The sequence below is a fragment of the Egretta garzetta genome, unplaced genomic scaffold (genome assembly GCF_000687185.1).
Source record: "Egretta garzetta isolate BGI_Z169 unplaced genomic scaffold, ASM68718v1 scaffold42, whole genome shotgun sequence".
NCBI lineage: Eukaryota > Metazoa > Chordata > Aves > Pelecaniformes > Ardeidae > Egretta > Egretta garzetta.
In genome coordinates, this window is record NW_009258782.1 from 420,350 (window position 1) to 442,683 (window position 22,334).

The following is a 22,334-nucleotide window of genomic DNA, read 5'->3' on the forward strand; positions in this document are numbered from 1 at the left end:
AACTAATATTTTCAAGAGAGTGAAAACTAACATAAAAACTTACTTTGTGGAAAACTCACTCTACCATGGTTAAAACACTTCCATCTTTGATCATCTAAGTGTACATTTGTCTTTGAGAATAGACATACTCTTACTGAAGATCAGGGATTTTATTTATTAGTTTATTTATTACCCTTGCAGACTTTTAAGAACACTTAAATTCCCTCCTCCCTTGTACTTCCTGATATGCTGTAAAAGAAAAAAAAGCCTGGCAGAACACCAGGTGCTCTCAGCTAAGGATATAGTGCCTGATGGGATATAATGCTTAATTAGCATAGATTAATAGATAGACATAGATTAGGCATTTCATTGCAGTTGTTCTCCATAAGCCTTTTTGATTCTTATATGCATATATAGGTCTCTTAAACCTCAGAATAACAAGGGCAGGTAACTGTAATTCTAGAAATATCTAACATGATCCTCCATTTCTGACCACGTAGAGGTAGCAGTTCTGAACAATGTCCAGAATTAGGTATTCTCTGGTACTTTAAAATTTCTTGATTGTCAGTTGTCTGTAAAATTCATGTTGGGAGTTTCTGTGATATCTTAGAAAATGTCTTATAAAATTTCTAGTGTAGAGTCCTATATATAGCTCTAAGGAATAGATCTGTAAGTGAAATCAGTTGTCTGAAAAGCCAGATTAAAGTAGAGGCAGTGAAATAAAACTCTGTAAGATTCCTCTCTTTAGAGGGCAAAACAGAAATGTAAGTACTTTAAGAAATCATAAAATGATTATACAGTGTCTATTGTGCTCAGTGATCCCCTCTAGTGCCTGCAAAGCTGATTAATTTGATTAAAATAAACTGGGCTTGCTTTGACCCTGCAGTTACAAAGCATGGCAGACTGCCTGTCATCTGTGAGCGTGCAGATGTCTTACTGGGACAGCAAGCAGCTGACCTTTATCTAATTGTCGGGTTGTTGTGAGCGGTCTTAGAGGCAGGAGAGGCGGATTTACTGTTTGGAAATGAGGTTAAGGTTTTGCTCTTAACGTAGTCGATTTTATTAAATGCTTACTTTTATAATTGATGTGTATTTTTCTGTGGGGTGGTGAGTTAATTAAAATATGTTGCTTTGGGAGAAAGAGTATTAGTGACAGTCTGCTTGTACGTGTTTTTAGACCACAAAAGAAAGCTTCCTTTGGATGTGCGCTTTCCATCCACCCATCCAACTTTACTTTGTTATCCGCAATCCTACCCGGTCACGTGACTTTGGTATATCCAGGATCAAGATTTGGAATTACAACACAGCAACTCCCTGTGTAAGTAGTCTTTTCTGAACTCCTCTGTACGTATGCTCTACCTTGCCTAGGGAAGCTCAGTTTGATCTTCTTTCCAAAAGTATGAAATTAAAGTAGATACCATTTTCTCTAATAAAATGGGGAGCTAGGAGGGGTCCTTGCCTACTGTGAAATTTGCTTTTGTCTGAATTGTAAGTGGTAGCAATGTAAGTGTTAACATTTTCATAGCCACAATTAGCATTTTCTTTCAAAGCTATTAAAGCTCTCTGAAGACCTAATAAAAGGCTTGCATATTCTGTCAGTTAATCCTTTACTGTGGTGAGAAATAAAGATACAAAGGTAAGTGCATCTTAATATTCGTGACTTTCAGTTGTTTTATCGCAATATAAATAAATATGTATTTAAATACATGTTTTCTTATGTATGTAGGTATAAATAGGCTGACTGTTGCTCGATTTTTGGTTTCGTCACTTTAATTAAAAAGTATACTAATTGTGTGTTCACAATAAAACAAGTAATCTAGTGTTACAAGAGAGATGTCTCATGGCAGATGGTCTCTTGTTTGTGTGTTTGAATGTCACCACGGAAATTATTCTTGTTTGTACACTGCAATGTTAAGAAAAAAATCCCAGGTACTGGATGAAAGAGGATTTACTGTCCTGGATTATAAATAAGAGGCTTTATCCCTCTAGTTTTGCTCTCATCCATGTTTTTATATAAGCACATATGGTAATTTATACTATGGAAACGGCCATGGAAGGGACAGCTTAAACAAATTTACTATAACATGATTTATAATTATTTTCTGGAATTTTAGTAGCTTTTTCTATTAAAATGTGGGCTACAGAATGTTCCATTGTTGTGAGAGAGTGCGAAAGGCACTGCTGGTTTTGGAGGCAATAGTATGATTTGTTACCAAACCTATTGAATGTAATGCAGGAAACACACATAAATGTATTTCTGTGTTTTAGGCACTGTTATTTTAATAAACCACTATGAGGCAAGCTGTAAAATCCATTAGGAGTATAATCCCATGGATTTTTGGTGGCAGCACAGCAGTCTACACTGTCTAAAGAAATGTCTCATTATCCTTAGGATGAAAGAATAGTACAAAGTAGTTCTGTCTAATTCTGTAACTTGTCATGAGGAAGTTTTGTCTGAGAAGTATAAAGCCCCAAAATATAATTAGCTAACAGTTTTCTTCCTGGTAACGCACCAGATTTCTGTGTCATTTTTTTGGGAATCATTCTAACCTCCTTCTGTCCCTCAAACATAAGTGAGAGGGGCCCGAGTACTTTTTCAAAAAAACGGATAAATAATTCAGGCCAGTACTTTTGGATTGTTGAAAATGTTTGAGTTTTAGAGCTTGAGTCTGGAAATAGAAAAAATATGTCCGAAGGAAGCTGTAAAAGTCAGATTACATCATTATCATAGACTCCTTGATTTAGTGTGTTACAAGGAAGGTCTCAGAGGATGCTTCATCTTGCCTTTACTTCAGATGAGGTCTGCAAAAAAAGAAGTCATTTTTAGTCTGCAAGAAGAGACAAAATGTAAGTGAGGGCACCCAGTTCTTTTCAAGTTTGGCTGAAATAGTCAGGCATTTTGTAAATACTTGCTACAGCCCTGAGATTGCATCATTAATTGATGCTATTAAAACTCTTTTCATAAGATCCAATATGATGTCTGTTGTGTGTCTTTGCATATCTGTGAATGGAATTAAAAGCATGAATGTCTCAGTTGCTCTCCAACTGGATCGTTTTCTCCTTCAAGCCATTGCCCATACGTGTGTTCCTCCTGTGTGTCTGTTCATGTACATTCTCTTGAGTTGGAGATTGTTTTTCAGTGCTGGACTACCACTGGGGTGCATTGTCTGTAAGGATGCAGCAGCTTTGTTCTTGAAGAGTTACATTTATGAAAGAACTTCATTCTTTTAGTTCTTGACTTCTTTTCTATTGCTCCTTCTTTCTCACTCTTTCATGAGAAGTCAGGCAGAGGCAACTTCAAGTCCTCTGCCCAAGTGTAATTCACAGAAAAATGCCTCTGGTTTTAAGATTTGTCCTTTGTGCACAAATATCACTGAAATGGCCAGAAATACCATCCCTGTTGCTTCATTGGAAAGCACTATCCCAGCAGGCACTCAGTGAGGGCTGAATGGGCAAGCTGGGAAGGAACGTCAAGAGAAACCATAGAACTATTTTCCAAAAATCTTTCATTTTTTTTCTCTCTGATGTTGATCATACCTACCTGCTTGCTCTGAGACATTGTGGGGAAAAACCCTGCTTTGGAGGAAGTGTTGAGTGTTTGTCTACAGCGTGGCTTCTTGGTGGAATTCCTCATGAGGAAGGCATTTCTGCAGCCTCCTCATGCTCAAGGTGGTACTAGGAGAAGCTAACCATTCTGTCGATCTTTCCCCCCACATCTGATCACCAAGCAACTGGAAGCTCAGAAAGGGGGTGGGAGGGAAGGAGAAAGAGCAGTTCTTAGTCTTGTGTCTCCACATGTATGTTCTTGGAGTCTGAGATCTGTCCATATTGTGCTGCCTGAGCCTCAGTCTGCGAAAATATTGGTGCCAAGAGATTTTCATTAGCTCTTCTATTGGTTCTTCGTGAATAGATGCTGCTTCCGAGCTATCAGAAGTTATTAATGCCTGCCCCAGTTCAGTCTGTCTCTATTGTCTTAGAACTATCTGTACCTTTGGTTGGTTCATCTTGAGACAGTCTGGACACCACTTTTGGGGAAGCTTCCTTATGAAACCTATCTCAGACACTCCAAAACTTCTGAGAAACAAAGTCATTTCCCACTGAGCGGAGTAGTAATTTTGAAGTGACTGGCCCTCTTCTGTGCCTCTTTCAAGGCATCTCATTTTGTAATGTTTTCTCTGTCTATCTGTCTACAGTACTGGTGGGTGGAGTGGGATTAATTTAAAAACATTTTGTTCTTAAGAGGTTGGTGATTTTAATTTAAAAAGATGAATTGACAAATACTTTTCAAAATACACAGATATCTGTGGTTTCCTGGAGTTTATATCGGTTCCAGGTGAAACCACAAAACTAAGGTTTGAGTATTCATAACAGCAGGAAAAAAACTAGGTTACTGTGTAGAAACATTGCAGTTATCCCAAATTCAACTGTGAATAGCCAGTATCTTGAGCATTTAAGGGAGACATTAACAGTCTAGGCATACAAAGATTCAAAAAATAACATTACTGGGGCTTCCTGATAGTCTTGCTCTTCCCCATCATTATTTCAGATGAAGTCATGTAGATAGTTTTTTAATATATATAATTATTAAAGTGTTTTGATCTCCAGTTAGAATAATCTAGCAGTGTCCTTGTTCAAGGGGAAAAAATACCATGTTTTATGGCCAAATGCATCAGTACAGACATATAGCGCTTTATGATACTCTAGGAGTAACGCAGGCAGCCATGACATAATGGCCAATTAAACTGGGTTTACAGCTGTTCTCTGAGAAGTTACTGAAGGTTATCTTCTGCCAGGAATGTATCAGGAATGTGTCTCACATTCCTACACCTACTCCCCTCCCTCAGCTGTAGCTTTCTTGTTATGCCTGCATCTTCTGTTTTTCCCCGCTGTGTTGGCCCGTATTACATTTTCCATCTTGTACGTGTTATTATTTGGAGAGCAGTAGAATGGAAGCTCTAAAGCCTTGTAAGCTGTAAAGAGTGCATGCAGGAGTGAAGAACTGGAGACGCTTGCACTTGAAGGTGAAGGAGTAACTGGTTTAGGCTGGCAGCAGAGGAAATTTTAAATCAGTATTCAAAGAGAACTGACAACCAGGAGATGAGGAAGAGGGATGAAACTGAAGCTTCTTACTTTCCTGAAAAGCTTCTCGGTTTCTGTGAAAATAAGGAAAGAACAGAGAGTCTTTAAAGACTCCACGTGATGGACATCTTACTGAAATTTAGAGGGCAGAAAGGAGATGGATTTTGTCTCGTCTTCTATATTTTCTTTGAAGATACCAGTATTTTTGTTGAGAGAGAAAAGGTTAGATGGAAATGATAAAGAGAATAGAAAGAACATTAGATCCAACTTCAATGGAATGAAAAAGTCAGGTTTTAGTGGGTGCCACAGAAAAGGAGGGCATAGAGATAAAGTTGTGAGTGGGAGAGATGTGGCTGAGATAAAGGCCTTCTGCTGAAAAGGGTAGTTAAGTATTGGAATAAGCCATCAAGGCAGATTATTTGAAAATTGTTAAAAACAGTTTTCTTCACAATGGTATAGGTTATTTTACTTTCTTCAGTGGAAGGAGATGGACCAGATGATTTTTTTTTTTTTTTTAAATGTCCTTCCTAGCCCTGTATTTCTGTAACTCTTTATAACTCTTTTTAGTTCTAGTGGCTTTGATCTGGGTGGTTGTTCGCTGTGGAAAATGTCGTGAAAGTGGTGAATCTTAAAGATGCTGAAGCAAAACGTGCCTCTGGAATTTATATCCTGATCCAATATAATTATACTTAATCTAGGCTTCTTCGCTCAAGCTCTTCTAAAGCCTTGTCAGCCAAAATGGTTCATAATGGTGTCTAGCAGGGTTTTTAGTCCTTTTAAATAAAATCTTAAATATTCCACAGTATTTTTCAGTTGTTTGAGCTTTTGATTAAAAAGTAGTCAAAAGCATGGTACTGATACAGGGCTTTAATTGTTTTCATCTGCTTACTGATCAAATGTTCAAAGGTCAGCGTTCCGGAACAGTGATATTTAATGCCTGAACAGCTCATCTTCATACTTTTATTTTTGTAGGACCTTGATGTTGGAGCAAAGAAGGTGAAATTATATGTTGATGAGAACCTTGTGTTTGATGGTGAATTAAAGAGAGCCTCTGGAGATCTCGCTGACCATAGCACTACAATTGACCTTACAGATCACAAGCAAGATATCTCTGCGTATTCTTCAAATGAAAGGAAAGAAGTAAATGCGCCTGCACTCATGGAGAAGAAAGCAGACCTACACTCTAGATGCTTACAGTCAAACAGTACTTCACTAAACTGGAAATCTCTGCCAGAAGAAAATCTTGAGCACAAGATGAACTCAATTAGCTTTACAAAGAAAAATTTGTCTGAGTTAGAGGATGATCTAAAAGCATTACCGTCTCAAGTTTGTGTAAAAGATGCCAAAGAGAATGCAACAGTACAAGCAGTTACGGAGCATGTTCAATCTGATGATGAACTTACTTTGAGCGAGCAAATGGAAAAGCTAACGGGAAGAAAATTGTCTGATTCTACAGGTGCAATTCCTTCTTGGTTACAGTCATCTTCCCAAGTGACAGAGAATAATCAAGTTACTTCCAGTAAGCAGAAGCCTCCCTGGCTTGTTACAGAACATTGTTCAGGTTTGAGATTTCAAACACAGTCAGATGGAATAATGAAAAACTTTTCAGATCTGACTAATGAGGATGTCAAAAGTCAGAAAAGTGAGCTGGGAAGATCCAGTAGTAGAAATGCAAATGGAGATGAGAGATCACAGATGCTAACCAGAAAGGATGGCGGTGTGGCCTTAGACATTTCGGAGCAACTTTCTAGCAAAAATTGCTGCAGCTCACAGTACCCTACAAGTGGAAGGAGAAGCGTCAGATCTGTAAAAAAGGAGGGTTTAAACACTATAAATCTTGGAGAAGGTGATTCCTCACTCAAAGGTAAGAGCTCACAATAGCAACCTTAGTGCAAGGGCTGACGTGTTCTCCATTTTGCAGAAGCACAGAATCATTTAGGTTGGAAGGGACTTGTGGAGATTCCCAGAAGTGTAGACAGTGGGATTTTATTTGTGGTGTTTGCAGTATTCTGTTTTTCTCTTTCATGCTACGACATTGCTCAGAGTCTCTCTCCCTGTTCTATACCTGGCATGAAATGCTCTTTTTCTGAAAAATTTACATTCTGAGTTATTGTTTTGAGATTTATTTGGAGAAAGCTGAAGACTAAATTTCAGTAAATTATATTCTAAAAGTTGACAGTACTGCAGACAGCAAATGCTTGCTAATATCAATGAAAATCTGCAAAACGATAAAGAAGAGTGACCTCAAGGTAGTGAGTAAACTTACAGAGTTTATGTGTGTAGTAGGTTTGTGTCTTTCTCAGTGGGAATATAAGCCGAATATATTTATTCAGAGGGAAAGGAAAACTGCCCTTATTCTCCCTTCTCCGCTCATGACGTTACATACCTCTTTCAAACCTTTCCCTCAGACATCTCAGCTCTTTTATGAAGAGTTTTCTAGTAAATTTAGCTGTTTTCTGGTCCATGCTTTTGATTAGCTTTGTTATCCTTCTCCAAACCGTTTTTAGTTTGACTGGATCCTCTTAGAGGTGGGGGATCCGGATTTGTGTAGTTGTGTTCTGCCTCTGGCAGTAGCCAGCAATGTGTCCTCAGGGAAGAAGTTCTTCTTTGGCATTCTGTAATTCTTAAGCATTCAGTAACGTGTCTCAAATGAAGAGAGTCTGGCAAGGCCCCAGACAATTGGAAGAAGAGGTTACAGAAATACAAATTGAAGTTTTGCATGTGATTTAGTAAAATTAACCATCCAAACAATTTACATGAAAGTGTAGCTAGCTTGCTGTATATTGTATTTAGGTATTTACATTAAAGTTATGGTCATAAGGGACAGGAAGTGTGCCTAAATGCAGGAATTCCACAGCAGGTATTGCATGAAGTTTTTGGACAAAGGTGAAGAAAGTGGTTCGCTCTAAATTTAGAATGTCTGAATTTTCCCTTCTCTGCCCCTCTGTGGATAAACCAGCAATTTTGTGAATGTATCTGAAATTATACCTCGAAGAAGAAAAAAGTACGGAAGTAGTTGGGATAATTGGCATCTTCCCTTCGCCCACCCACTCACCACAGCCCGTTTGCTGTTTCACACATTTTACAGTATCTCTGTTAGATTAAAAACTTGTCAACATTATGGAAACTGCAAATAAATCCCACCTTTGTAATTTATGTTTGGTTGTAAAAATTGTAACAATTTAGGTAGTTTTAATGTAACCGATGAGGGTTATCGTGATTCTAATGATAACTTCCTCCCTTTTTGCTCAGAGCAGGTTTTGTCATCTGGTGCTTAAAACTCCCAAAATGTGTTTGTCCCTGGGAAAATTGAATGCCATCGACCAGCTTTTGCTCTCTCAGCTTTTGCTCTCTCTGTACTGTACTGTGCAGGGTAAAGCCATCTTCAAAGTGGAGCTGCGTGAGCAATAACAACAGGGAAACACTTTTAAGTGTTTCCCTAAGAGTGGTGAATTTTAATTGGTATGGGGCTAGGGGAACTGCAGTTTCCCAACGGCAGTCTGTGACAAAGGGGAGGCTGCATAAGCTCACATGCAATGTCACAGCACATCTTTGGTCATGAAATGAATAATAACGAGAACAGCAGAAATTAGAGGTAGCATGTACATGCATACTGGGCTCGAGTTAATGTTGCTATAAAAACAGACAATTTTTGATAACTGGTTTAATGTGCAAAGGAAATGATGGAAATACGCTGACAAAATTTGCAAGTAACATAATTCGGGGTATTATGAGTTAAGAAGATTGAAGAACTGCACATAAAGATCAACTTGAGGACCGGAGTAATGCAATGGAATGCAATTCAATAGTACTGCTTGCAAGGTCATTTGGGGACTAATAACAAAAAATTAAGTTGTAAGCTGAGTAATCATCAATTGCAAATGACCGAGGAAGAGAAGGATCTTAGTTGAGTAGTTGCTAACAGATTGACTATGAAATGCCTGTGTGACGCAGGCGTGATTATAGCAGTGCACTCCAAGGATGTATCAGCAAAGGCATTTCTGTTAGTTAGGGAAATGTTAATATCTGAGCACAGGCACTCATGAGACGTCAGTTGGAAAGCTGCAGTTCTGATCATCCATTTTCAGGAAAGCTGATTACAAAGTGGAACAGATACAGAAGAGAGCTTTTAGGATGATTTGGGAAATGAAGCATGTGATTGCAGCATGGAAATATGATTGCTATTTATAACTGCAGGGAGTAAAAATGAGATTAGCCCAATGGAGGGAGAAGAAAGGTGTTTTTTTTTTTCAAGGTAGTGTTGCCCCAAAATGTAGTTTACTAAAGTTTTGAGAGGAATTGTATGGTGTGTGTTGGCAGCAGAAGTAAGGTAAGGGACTTGGTGATTCAAGACACCCTTCCTAAACCCACAGAGGAGATGCACGTTTGAGGTTTCATTATTTCTCAGTTTGGGGACAGCATCCATAATACACTCCTCTCGGGCATGCACAAGGCTGGGAATGCACCTGTAACATCAGCAAGTGGGATACTCTTCATCTACAGGCAGGGTTTATGGTTCACATGGCTCCCATAAATATAATAAATTTTAGATTCTAAAAAAAATGCCAAACCCTGTAAGCCTTCAACCATTGACCTCTGCTTTCAGGCGATTCTTGACTTTCCTTTCAGAGCTCCGCTTCTCCTCTTGTCGTTCCTTAATGTAGCTAACAAACCTATTAACCTCCCATTGAAAATCACTCCTATTGAACTGCTGTAGAAGTGCTTACAGTTGCAATCTCTGTACTGCTCGAAGTACTTAACATTAACAAAAAAGATTTTTAAAAAAAGGGAATGTTAAAGGGATGTCAAATACTCTTCTGTACGTGCTCATCCTGAAGTTTTTCAAGCTTTGACATTTTAAAGGGCTAAATATATATATAGTGTCTTCTTCAGGTGAATTGTGAGGCTCTGGGCAGTACTGTCTGGGATCACCCACCCCATGAGTATCCATATGGACAAGGGTTTGAACAAGAAAGGGACTTACAAATGACTGATGTTCTCTGGAATGCGTACCTTTGCTTCCTATCTGCATTCCCCTTGTGGGTGGGGAGGAGTGGCCAGGTTGGTCTCCAGCCTTTCATTCTGGAAGACAACCCTCTTTCAGGTGGTTTCCCATCTGCTTCAAAATTCTTATTTTTATCTCACTTGTCCCCAGTGTAAATGATTGTTGGCCATCGGTAGATTAGGAACATTGCCTCTTTCCCAGTGTTTCCAAAAACAATGTTAAAAGTTAGTCTTGAGCCATCTTTTGGGAAAACATTATTTTTGCATTTTACCGCAATTGGCATTTATTTTTGATAACCATTTGTTTTAGTATCCACTCAAGGACGTTGTACAGAAGTAAAATCTAGCCCATGGGCCTGTAACTGTTTAGTACTCCACTTACTTTTCTTCATTGATTTGAAGAAAATACATCAGTGACAGCTTTATTGAAAATCTTTGTTATCATCTGCTCTTAATTGTTTTGAGATGGAAATTAAGCAGCTCCTCGGTGCCGTCACAAGGAGAGCATGCTTTGCTCCCACTGTGCCCCTCTAATTTGTTGCCCCCACTGCGTTCCCATTAGATCCAGTGTCATTATCCCCCTTCTACATCTCACACTTGCTGAACAGTGAGGAAAAAAATGTTTGTACGTTACCTGCATAGAATTAAACGCTCACCTCATCCTCCTTGTATGCTGAACCTGCTTCTTTTTTCACTCCTTCTCTTTAAATACACGTGGCTGGTTTTGACAGGAAGCCCTCGCTTTTCTCTGTAATGCTTTAGAAACTTAACCAGTTCGGCCATTTCCAACTGTATGAAAGATCTTCTGCAGAAATGCAGACAGGTGATTTAAATTATTGCGACAGCTACACAATACATATCACTGGGCAACCCCCCAGTTTCTGTTAGCGTTGAGTCAAGAATTCGCAGTCTCAAACTTAGTTGCGTTTTTGTATCTTGGCATGTGCTCTGCTTTTCAATATGTAAAAGTGAGTGGTTTTGTTATGCCTAAATGGGGAAGGGAAATTGGGACGTGTAGCCTTCATAATAGAGAGGCAATACAAAAGTGCTAGGATAACAGAATTTCATAGTAAGGGAACACAAATATGAGGAGCATAATTCTGGAAAGTCAGTGTTGTAGTGGTTTGCTTCCAGCCCTGTTTATGCATTAAATGCCTATGTAATGTTGTTTTCAGATGAAGACTTTTCTATCAAGGACGTAGCAACCTCTAGAGCAAAGTGGCGCAATGAACAAGAACACACTCTGCAGGAGTCGTGGAACTCCTTGGTAAAATTTAATTATTCCCATCGTGGCCGAATCTCTAACATGGATTTTCAAGGGGATATCTTTGATGAGTTTCTCCATCAACAGAAAATCAACCGGCCTGGAGAATATCAGCAAATGAGAAAAGAGGGACTACAAACACTACCAAAAAGGCAAGAAGAAGAAAATTCTGTGGAGGCATATGATGGAAATGATTTTAAAATTCCCGTTTTACCTTACGGACAGCACTTAGTGATAGACATTCAAACAACATGGGGAGATAGACATTATGTTGGTCTTAATGGAATTGAAGTTTTCAGTTCTAAAGGAGAGCCTGTTCAGATTTCAAAAATAACAGCTGAACCACCTGATATAAATATTTTACCAGCTTATGGCAACGATCCCAGAATAATAACCAACCTAATTGATGGGGTAAATCGGACGCAGGATGATATGCATCTCTGGCTAGCACCATTTACCCCTGGAAAACCTCACTTTATCTTTATTGACTTTGTGAATTCCTGTCAAGTAGCTATGATTTGCATCTTTAAAGGCGAAATTGCGAAAGCTTCAGGAACCTTGTCTGGAGGTACGCTATCATTTCTTACTTTCTTTGTGGAAACAGCAGTACAATACAAAGAAATCCATTTAGCTTGTTTGTTATCACTTCCCACCTCGAAGCAAGCTGGCACTTTGTATAGTATTTAGTCCTTTTAATTGCAAAACGTAAGGCAAAAGCCACTGATACATTCTTTAATGATATTGTGAAGTTTAGTGATGCATAGAGCTAACCTCTGTTCTTAACCATGTCTTAGCAACAAGACCACATTTCAATAACATCAGATAGTCACTAGACATTTAAAAATTGCTGATTTTTACTTGTTTTCACAGATACAGTCTTTTGGAAAAGGTGGTGGAGAAGCTTTTTTCCTATTTTCTTTTGCATGTATTTGAAATTCGGCTGAGTTGTCTAGGTTTTCTGCTGTGCAGTATAAGTTTAAGAATGAACATACTAATTATATCAGTAGTCACTATCAATTTACCATATATTATCTTTAAACAGTAGTGCAAATTAAATGTAAAGAAGGACCGAAAATAGTTTTTAATCACTATATATTCCTTTATATGGTTTCTCCATTTAATTCTGTATGTTGCTTTCAGCTCCAGAGCACTTTGGGGATACAATATTGTTCACTACTGATGATGATATTCTTGAAGCCATATACTGCTATGATGAAACATATGATGGAGAAATGGAAAATGCCAGCTCCTTGAGATACGAGGAAGAGCTAAAGAGGCCAACAACTGCTGATAGGGAGGGAGATGAAAGACCTTTTACACAAGCAGGGTTAAGGACAGAGGATCAACAGGTAGGGGCCTCTGTGTTCAGAACTCTCAAAAAATGTCTTTCTGAAGCAGGACATGGAAGTAGGAGACACTGATTTCCATGATGGAGTAAAGCTCTGCAGAAGAACTAATACAGCTGTTTTTTCACCAGTTCAATAATCTATGCAATTTTTTTTTAAGCCCCCAAAGTCCTCCAAATTTTGGTTTCCCCAATTAATTAATAAGACTACAAGGCAGGCTATACTGGATTGTATATATTATTTTTTCTTCACTTACTTGGACAAAGATTAGAGGGAATTCTTTTTGATTCAGGTACTCCTGAAGGTTTATGCCACTGTCAGTGATTTTTACCACACAGTTATTCATGTAATGAGTAGCTGTGCTCCCTGTCACACCAAACCAAAGATTTTTCTTTATTTTCCACACAGAGGATGCTCTTGCTTGTTTCTTTCTCCACCAATGAAGTATCTGACATGAGAAGGATCTCCCTCTCTCAACCCTCCCCTTATTTTTTCCTCTTTCCTTTTTTGACTAGCACCTCCACAGGTCTGTGTGCATTTTGCAGCACAAAAGTGCCCCTTTACTATTCTATACAGTAGGTATTTTACTACTGAGAGGAAGGTTGTCTTTTCAAGCACTAGAGTCTTGCCTCATACCCTGTTGTGCCCAATGTTCCAGTGTCTGAGCAAAGATCCTGCAAGATTTTCTGCTCAAGACGATGCGGGGCAGTCTTTGACCTGATTTCCATCGAATCTTCTACCTTCTTAGAATCTTCACGAGCACCTACTGTTGCTTCAGTAAGGGTATCTTTTTCTAGGGGACACACTCTCACTTGTAAGTCTGTGAGAAGATCCAAAGCTGAATGAATCCAAATTCCAGCTGGTTCAGCTAAAGTGCTCCCAGTGACGTATGGTTCCTAATGAGCCTTGTGCTGTTGTCAGGCCTTTGTGTTCTATCTTGTCCTCTTCTCCTGGTGGCTTCTAAGACAAAAGAAAATGTTATGACATTGGAATTTGATCTCGCTGTTAAGATCATGAGTCAGTGACTCTAACTTTTCGACTTCTCCAGTGCTAGTTAACACTGGCAACAGTAATTTTGGTCCCATCTTTGCTTGCAGTATCTTGAACTGTTCAGACACCTTATGCAGTGCAGGATTTAATGAATGCAAATTGAAGTTCACCTTTCTTTTCTGGATCACTTGTTTATTGTGGGTATTCACCAGGACCTCTTCCATTCAGAAGCCTAGGCCTGGACTGTCTGGTCCTTACTCAGAGGCTCTGCCTTTTATTTTGCTGTTCATCTGTGATGCTCTTTATACTCCTTTTCTAACTCTGAAACATGCTATATCAGCAATGGAATAACAAAAGCTATGGTGACTGAGCCATTGATCTCCCTGTCATTCTGTATGTGCTGGTACTGTCAAGATTTTGTAGATGGATGCTTGTGCTATCAGAATGATACAGATCTCCTAGATGATTTGTCTTCTCCAGCATAATGTTGTCATTCAGACTAGTATTGGGTTTAAATAGTTGCTACCTGTTGATCATTTACCCTTTTTTTTTTTTTTTTTTTTTTCTCCTGTAACACGTTCAGTGGGTGAAACAGTGTTTTACTGCACGGACTACAGAATTTTTCAAAAGTTCTTACGGAATTGTCTTACTTTCTTGTTGGTATTATCCATGGTTATCTGTCTGTCCCATGGATTCAGTAATCCTTAACATGTCAACTTTTATAGCAGGACAGACCTTTATAGCAGTGACCCAACCAGTGACTGACTGTGGATGCCTAGGGAGAATGTAAGAATAGAGCAAACATGCAGTGGTGTTTCTCTGAAACACTCGTCCAGCCCCGAGAAATTTGTCTCACAAGGACTTTTTCACGTAACCTTTGTGTTTAGTATCCTGCCATGGATTTTCGTTGTGTTAATTCATCCCCTAGCTTTTTGAACCCACGGGCACTTTTACAACTTGTAATGCTCAGTGGCAAGTTTCCCAGCTTAACCTGCATAGCACAAAGAACCTATTTCTGGTCGTCTCTAGGTTCATTTAATGCCCCCCTAGTTTTTGTGTTGGAAGAAACTAGACAATTACTCCCTATTCTCTTCTTCAAGCCACTCGAGATTTATGCCCCTCTGTTACAATCTCTTCTAAATGTCTCTTTTCCAGAATGGTTAGTGCTACTTTAGTTATTCCTCACATGGAAGGTGCTATACAGTATGGTCAGGCGTAGGAGTGTAGGAGCATAGAATCATAGAATCGCTTTGGTTGGAAAAGACCTTTAAGATCATCGAGTCCACCCTTTAACCTAACCCTGCCATCCCACCACTAAACCATGTCCCTAAGCACCTCATCTATCCTTCTTTTAAATACCTCCAAGGATGGGGACTCTACCACCTCCCTGGGCAGCCCATTCCAGAGCCTGACAACCCTTTCAGTGAAGAAGTTTTTCCTAATATCTAACCTAAACCTGCCCTGGCGCAGCTTCAAACCATTAATAATAACCAATAACCATAGTAATACTTCCTACTTTTTATTGCTTTTCCAATAATTCCTGTGCTATGGTGGTCTTTTGTTCTAGCTGTAAGGATCTAAGAACACAGGTAGGACAATGTTCACAAGCAGAAGTTGTTGAAATAGTAGAATATTAGACTATATCTGAAAGAAAAGATAGTCGTCACAAGTGGAATGAAGGGATCTGAGTAGCCAAGAAAGGAGGAAGAGGGAGAAAAGAGGTGATAAGGTGGCTTGGCACAGATGGTTTATGACCTGCAAGGGAGGGTATTATTCAACATGCTATAAAACTGGTATCTTTATTGCATCCATGGGTTTTGATATTCAGTAGAGTTGTAAATTTTAATTCCCAGGCTGGTCTTTTAAAGTTGTTCTGAGGAAAAGGCATCAGACATGAAGGAGAGAGTCACTGTTTTGTGAGAAGGGTACACCAAATAGGAATTTTTTCCCCCCCATCTTCTGTGGGTTATCTACATGTGTTTATTTCAGTGCACACTTCTTGTTGTTCACTTTCACCCACTTAATTACCACAAGGCCATTTGCTACTTCATGAAGTGTATTGCAGTCTGGGAACATACACATATAAGATCCAGGATGTCAATGGTTATACTGCAGAGATCTAATATAACAGCAGGAGAAAAGCCTTGACAAGCCTTTTATTTTTTTTAGACACAATAGGGCCATTTGATGTATTCTGGATGACAGGAAGCCTACTTCAAATGTTGAATGAAGCTATAGAGAATGAGTCTGGACTTCTAATTTCCTATTTGGCTTTTTGACTACTAATGAGGATCGAGCTGATGTTTTTGTAGAACTACTTGCAATAATGCCACAATTTCATTCTAATCTGCTATTATTTTGTTTGGAGCCAAATACTGTATTTGTAAAGTTAGGATTGTCTTCCCGTGTGTAGCATTTTTATATTTACCTACAGTGAACATAATTAGCCATTTTATCATACTCAGTGAAATTAAGTCTATCTTCAACCCTTTGCAGTTGCCGTTTGTCTTTACTACCCTAACTGCCCCAGTATGATCAGCAAATTTTATCATCTCTTTATTCCCTTTCTGGTTTGCTATGTTGACTAGCATAGGCTATTACTAATTAGTATTGTCAAAGAAAATGCAGGCTTTTGCATGAGTTTGCTTGTTTGTTCTGCCCCTTGATTCTTGAGAAGAAATTGGGGGGGCACTCTCTGAGGTCATCATTTCCTTCCAGACTTCTTGTCTCTGCAACATATTTGTAACATGTTGCATATTATCATTAGCTGATGGCAGTTTCCAGGTAAATAAGAGTGACTTAAGAATTTCAGCCTCTTTAAGAATAGGTAGCCCACACTGGGGAGTCTCCCATTTAACACTCCTATATGTACTAACAAAAAAGATCCCTAACAGTTGACCTTCTAAGGACCCATGTGATCTTCTACATTTTGGGGCATATTTTCCATTATTTGCAGGACAGCCTGAATGGGGAGGCAGAGGGGACATTGATATACAAAAGGCTAGATGTAAACCTGCTTCCCCCCCCCCCAAAGGAAAAAGACAAAAAACCCCATCAAAACCCCCCTACTTCATAAACAATATGTCTGTAACGTATATATGATATGGATGTTCATCGCACCCGTTGGCTTACTTTTTAGGTCCAAGAGCCAAACCCTCTTTCTGAATGTATACCCAAGGAATCCGGAATATTTGCAGGAAAATGTAAGTACTTACCTTTACTTCTTGCTTACCCAGCCTCCCCCCAACATGTTACCAAGGAGGATCTGATTTGTCGGAGCTGTACAGAACTTTGTGACAGATGTCAGGTCTAGAATAAAGAAGAGTAATTGAATATTTAAGGCAGAAGCTTTGCTTACTATGGCATTTAGAACATTATATCGTAACAGTTGGCTTTTAATCTCAGAAAAATAACACTAGCCATTTCCCTAGTCCCTGAATGGGATTTGTAATAGCTGTGTCCATTACCCAGTAATTCTCTCCCAATCCTATGTATTTATGTAGACTGAATGGATTTCTCAGATCAGATTGATAATAGAAACCCTACAGTAAAGCTAGACCAGAATGATACATCTGGTACTTAAAGTACCCGATTTCTTTATCCTGTAAAAAACCAACTCTCTGTGGGCCTTTAAATTATTTTCCAGAGAGCTACTGGATGGCCCAGAAGTTTCAGTATCAGTTCCTGGTCCTTTGACCAGCATAAGAGAAATTGGGTTCTTGGGCCTGGCATAAAGTCAACCTGTGATGTGTGCTCTGAAAATACACACAATGCTGTGGCTTATTCAGCCGCACACCTGTGAGCTCTACCTATGATCTGTGCTCTATAACCCATCAACTGTATCTAGATCTATGAACTTTATCTATGAGCATGTCTACAATCAGTTCATATCTGTGAATTTAAGGTGCCTTTCCCTCTTCCCGTTTCTCAAAGTGGGTGAAAAAGATAGTGAGGGTGTGGTTCAGAGCTCAGCAGATACAGTCTCTCATACTGACAAGACGTTGTTAATCAGCTGGACGGCTAACTGGTCTCTACCAGACAAAGAGGTCCTGATTCCCATGAGTTCCTGCAGGTAAATTGCTGGAGAAAGCTAGTTGTGTTTAAGGGAGGCTTTCCATGTCTTGTGAAATGCAAAGATTCCAATTTAGTGTCTTACACAGGGAAAAAATTGGCACTAATTGCTACAAGGGACTGCCTTTGTAAATGACCTTGCACAAAAGCAAAAAACCATCTAGAAGCTACAACCTGACTTTGGCCAATGATTTCCATGTACCCTGTCCTGCCTGTGTATATTGTTCCTTGTTCTCCTTATGTGGAGAGCCTAGGTGGTCCCTTAGACCTGGAGTGAGAGTCCTCTTGCTGCTTCTAGTTTTGGGGAATTACTGGAAATTGTGCAAAACTTAGGATCAGTACTGCTTCTTTCATCTGGGACTCCTGGTCATAAATTGTGCGTGGACTCACTGAGGATTTGTATCCTTGACCTGTTGTAGGCAGTTTTCATCTCTTTCATCCTGCTGCCAGTCATGATGTCAAGGCAAAATAGTACCTCCAAGTGTGATTATCACTGGTACGAAGTCCAGCTAGTGTCTAGCTATTAAAGGTGTCCCTTGGGAATCAATGCTATAGTCTGCACTGATTAATGTATTTTTCTTAAAGAACCTGGATGATGGGATGAAGTACAATCTCAGCAAGGTTATGGATGATACCAAACAGGGGAGTGGTTGATATGCTGGAGGGCAACGCTATTCTGTGGAGGGATCTCAACTGACTGAAGAAGTTATAACCTTATGATGTTACCTAATGTAAGCTCATGAAGTTCAGGGCAAATGCAAAGGTCTACATGTTTGATGTAATAACCCATGCCACAAGACAGGCTGGGGGCCAGCTGGCTAAAAAAGCTGCTTTGCACTGAAGGGCCTGAAGTCCTTGTAAGACCAAAACTTGAACAAGTGTCAGCGGTGCGGCCTTGCAGTAAAGGTGGCCCGCTGCCTCCTGGGATGTAAAAATAAGAGTGCAGCCAGCAGGGCAAGGAAGGGGATTCTTTTCCTGTATTTGATACTTGTGAGACTGTATTTGGAGTATGGTGTTAAGTAAGGAGATCCCTAGGGCAAGAAGAAAATTGACATCCTGGTGCGAGTCCAGTGGAGGAGGGTGACCAAGATGGTCGGGCAGCTGGAGTACCTGATGTGTGAGAAAAGCAGGAGAGAGCTGGGTTAGTTTGTTCATCCTGGAGAAGAGAAGGGGAGATCTTCTTGCTGTCTATAGCTATTGGGAGGGCATAGAGAGGACGGATCCAGGCCGTTCTCAGGGATGCACATAGGGTTGGGTTGAGAGGCAGCAGAAACAACGATGTAGTAAACAAGAATTTCCAACTGGATATTAGGAAATCTTTCACCCTGCGGGCAGTCAAACACTGGAACAGATGCTGAGAGATGTTTTGAAATCTGCCAGCCTTGGAGATGTTCAAACTTCCACTGGGTTCCTGATAGACCTGATCTAATGGAGATGCTCTGAGCTTGGAGTTGGACTAGACACCTCCAGAGGTCCCTTCCACCCTGCATCATTCTGAGATTCTGTGAAGGCATTGGCATGGTGATGTGAATATTAAACCTTGTGTGGATAGCTGCTTCACCCTGTCTTTTCCCTTTTGTTTGAAAATATACTCTGGTTTTGCCTGAGAACTCTTGCATGCTTGTGCACTAAGCAAGTTCAGTCTTAGCAATGGCCTTGGGAATAGCATCTCATCTCAATGTAGCCATAGCTCCAAACTTGTCAGGTAATAGAACTATTTATTTCTTGGTGTCCTTGCAAATGCTAAAGAGATCTTACGCCCAAGTGAATTTATGTGTGTATCAAGACTTAGTCTTGTGTAAATTGCTCCGGCTATTTATAGGTAATTGGGCTGGATGGCTTAATGGCTTTAATGCTTGTTTGTTTTTCAGGGCATCATGACTACTGGTGCTTCTTTAGACAGTATCCAACCTGATTATTTCTGGGCTTCTGTAATGTGTGAAATGAAAGATATTTTTTATTTACAGTGATGGATTTTTATGGAACCTGATCAGATTGGAATATTACTTGTTATATCTGTATATGCTATTTGTATTTTTTCCGTAAGGCATGAAACAGGTGGATCTGAAGATACATGTACAAATTTTTGTCTGCCCAATTTTTCTTTCCTATTTATTTTCTGGAGATGCAGACTAATCAACATTGCTGTTTTCCCCTAGTGCTGTCCCATTAAAATACTTCCATGTGTCTGGTTCTGAAGTGAAGACAGTAACTTAAACACACTAGTACACCAAATTTGTTTTTTGGTTTAACTATGAGTTGGTGTTCTCTAATATTGTACAGATTTATGAGAGCCTGGATTTATACAAGCCTGTAGAGTCATTTCGCTGGCAAAAGATGATCGATAGACTTCAAACTAATAGGTCTTCTCTGTCTCTGCATAATCACAAAATCTGTCATGTAATTGCTTAAACGCATGGTTGAATTACTGTCAGTCTACAATCTATCTAATGAGAGACTTGATAACGTGCTTGATCAAGGGTTGTATAGTTACAAGCGAACGCGATGTTGGTAGCCCACTAAAGGGGTCTAACACAGATTTAGAAGATAACTATGCTGTTCCATGGAGGTGGGCATGCAGACAGCATATAAAGTTATTTAATCTAAACAAAAATACTTCTAATTGTTGGGGCTTGCATGCATGCTTATATGGGCTCCTTCATTCAAACTAAGTAAGTATGTATATAGACATATTATATGTATATTCTTTTATATAGGCCTGCAACTGAATTTTACCATGACCTGGGGAGACTGTCATTACCTTGGACTGACAGGACTTGAAGTGATAGGAAAGAATGGTCACGCATTAAAAATAAGCACAGAACAGATTTCGGCTTCACCCAAAGACTTAAACGATCTTCCAGAGTATACAGGAGATTCCAGAACATTAGAAAAGTAAGTAGTAAAAGAGTTGAGCAAAAAGAGTTGGATTGTGTAAGCATTTTCTGCAGGGCTTTTTTTTCCCTTCACGCCTGTTGTTTCCACCACAGTTTTGAAGTTTGTCAATTTTAGATGCAATTTACATCAAACTTTGTGAAGTGACAGAATTATATAAACTTTCATTATGTTAACACATGTTAAGGTGGACATGCTTTCCATACCATCAGAGCTCATTCTTGGATTTCACGAGCTACCCAGGAACAGCTTGTTGTAGACACGTGAATGAGATGTTTCCAAAAGATGGTGTTTGAGTTAGGACATGATAAAATGCCTGGTTGGTATCTCTGCTAAGGACTTTCCAGGCAGAAATGTGGGTGTTCTGTAGCATCTGTCTATGCATATGCAGTGATATTTATGCAGGATTTCTGGATAATTTCAAGGAAAATTTTCAAGTTAGCAAAGGGTGAGGATATGTTAGGGTATTGCACAAATAGGTGCCATTCTTTTGGCAATTCTGCCACGCGGTATTTTTTTGGGGTGTTTTTTTTTTTTTTGTTTGTAATTCCAATGACGTTTTATTCATTGATAAGTATACTTCGTCAAATTAACTTCCTAAATGGTAGCAGTGTAGAAACCATAGGCTATAGGTGTGGAGAAGACTTGGCATTTGTTGTTACTGAAGCTGCACCCTGTTGTTACTGAGTCTTATCATGATTTTTAAAGGGTATTTTCAGGTGCAATCCTGTCCCCTGGCATGTTTATAGTCTTGTGAACAGGTCTGTGAATTAGGACTTCTCTTTTCAAAGTCTTTGTTGAGTCTTCCTTAGAATCTTGTATTTATCTACATGTACGCTAACTCTGTTCTTTGTAATTTCTGCTAATCTGATACAGGTGTCAAGCATAATTCCTCAGTTCTTCTGCCTATTTTTATGAAAATCTCTTCTGTAGGCATCAAGATCCAAGATATCTTCCAATGAGATCCCCCGCGATGATGAGGTTCTGGTGGTGGAGTCTCTCCAGACTCCACCATGTTGGACCCAGATGCAAAGAAGTCATTTAGCTCTTCTGTTGGTTCTTATCTTCTCCGAGTGTTCCTTTTACAGCCTAGTCTTCTGTTGATCCTACAGAATTTCTGGCAGGCTTTCTGCTCCTGATGTATTTGGGAAATTTTATTTATGGTACCTTTTGCTTGCTAGCCTTCATGCTCTTTTTTTTTTTTTTTTTTTTTTTTTTTGCCCGTGTGTATGCATTTAGCCTTCCAGAGTTTATGATCCTATCAATTTAGAGTTTTTTGATCATGACTTTTGTTGAAAGATGGCTTGTAATAACTTCCTTTATCCTGCCACTGAACCAGGCTGGCTTTGATTTTTCAAGTCCTCCCTCTTTCTAATGTCTTTCTTAGTATGTGGGATACATTTGTTCGGTGCTTCCAGTATGATATCCCTTAATATTCTCCCTGCTGTGTGTAATGATTTTATTTTGTTTTATTGCTCCTTCTTTTTTAACATTCTTCGTCATTTTTGAGCACAAGAAATAGGGACTTCTTTTGCTTTTAATATTTCTGCAAGCATGTTGGATTTGAGTACGCTACCGTGCTCTTCAACTGTAGCATTTGGAATAGGTCCTGTGAACTATTCAGGACCAAGTCAAGGATTATATCTTCTCTCATGGGCTCCTTAATCAGTTCCTCTGTGAAAGAGTCATTATTCAAATCTCTTTCT

The 22,334-nt window shown here is 39.3% G+C and overlaps 1 protein-coding gene across 1 annotated transcript in view; it reads left to right on the forward strand.

Moving 5' to 3' along the window:
- The window catches only part of KATNIP (katanin interacting protein), a 60,353-nt gene that overhangs the window by 21,218 nt on the left and 16,801 nt on the right, over positions 1-22,334 (forward strand). The window contains exons 12-18 of the mRNA XM_035889130.1: positions 1,157-1,297; positions 6,031-6,922; positions 11,238-11,894; positions 12,467-12,675; positions 16,802-16,865; positions 19,114-19,140; positions 20,451-20,628. Coding sequence (XP_035745023.1) covers positions 1,157-1,297; positions 6,031-6,922; positions 11,238-11,894; positions 12,467-12,675; positions 16,802-16,865; positions 19,114-19,140; positions 20,451-20,628 — 2,168 coding nt within the window. The remainder of the gene's footprint in view (positions 1-1,156; positions 1,298-6,030; positions 6,923-11,237; positions 11,895-12,466; positions 12,676-16,801; positions 16,866-19,113; positions 19,141-20,450; positions 20,629-22,334) is intronic.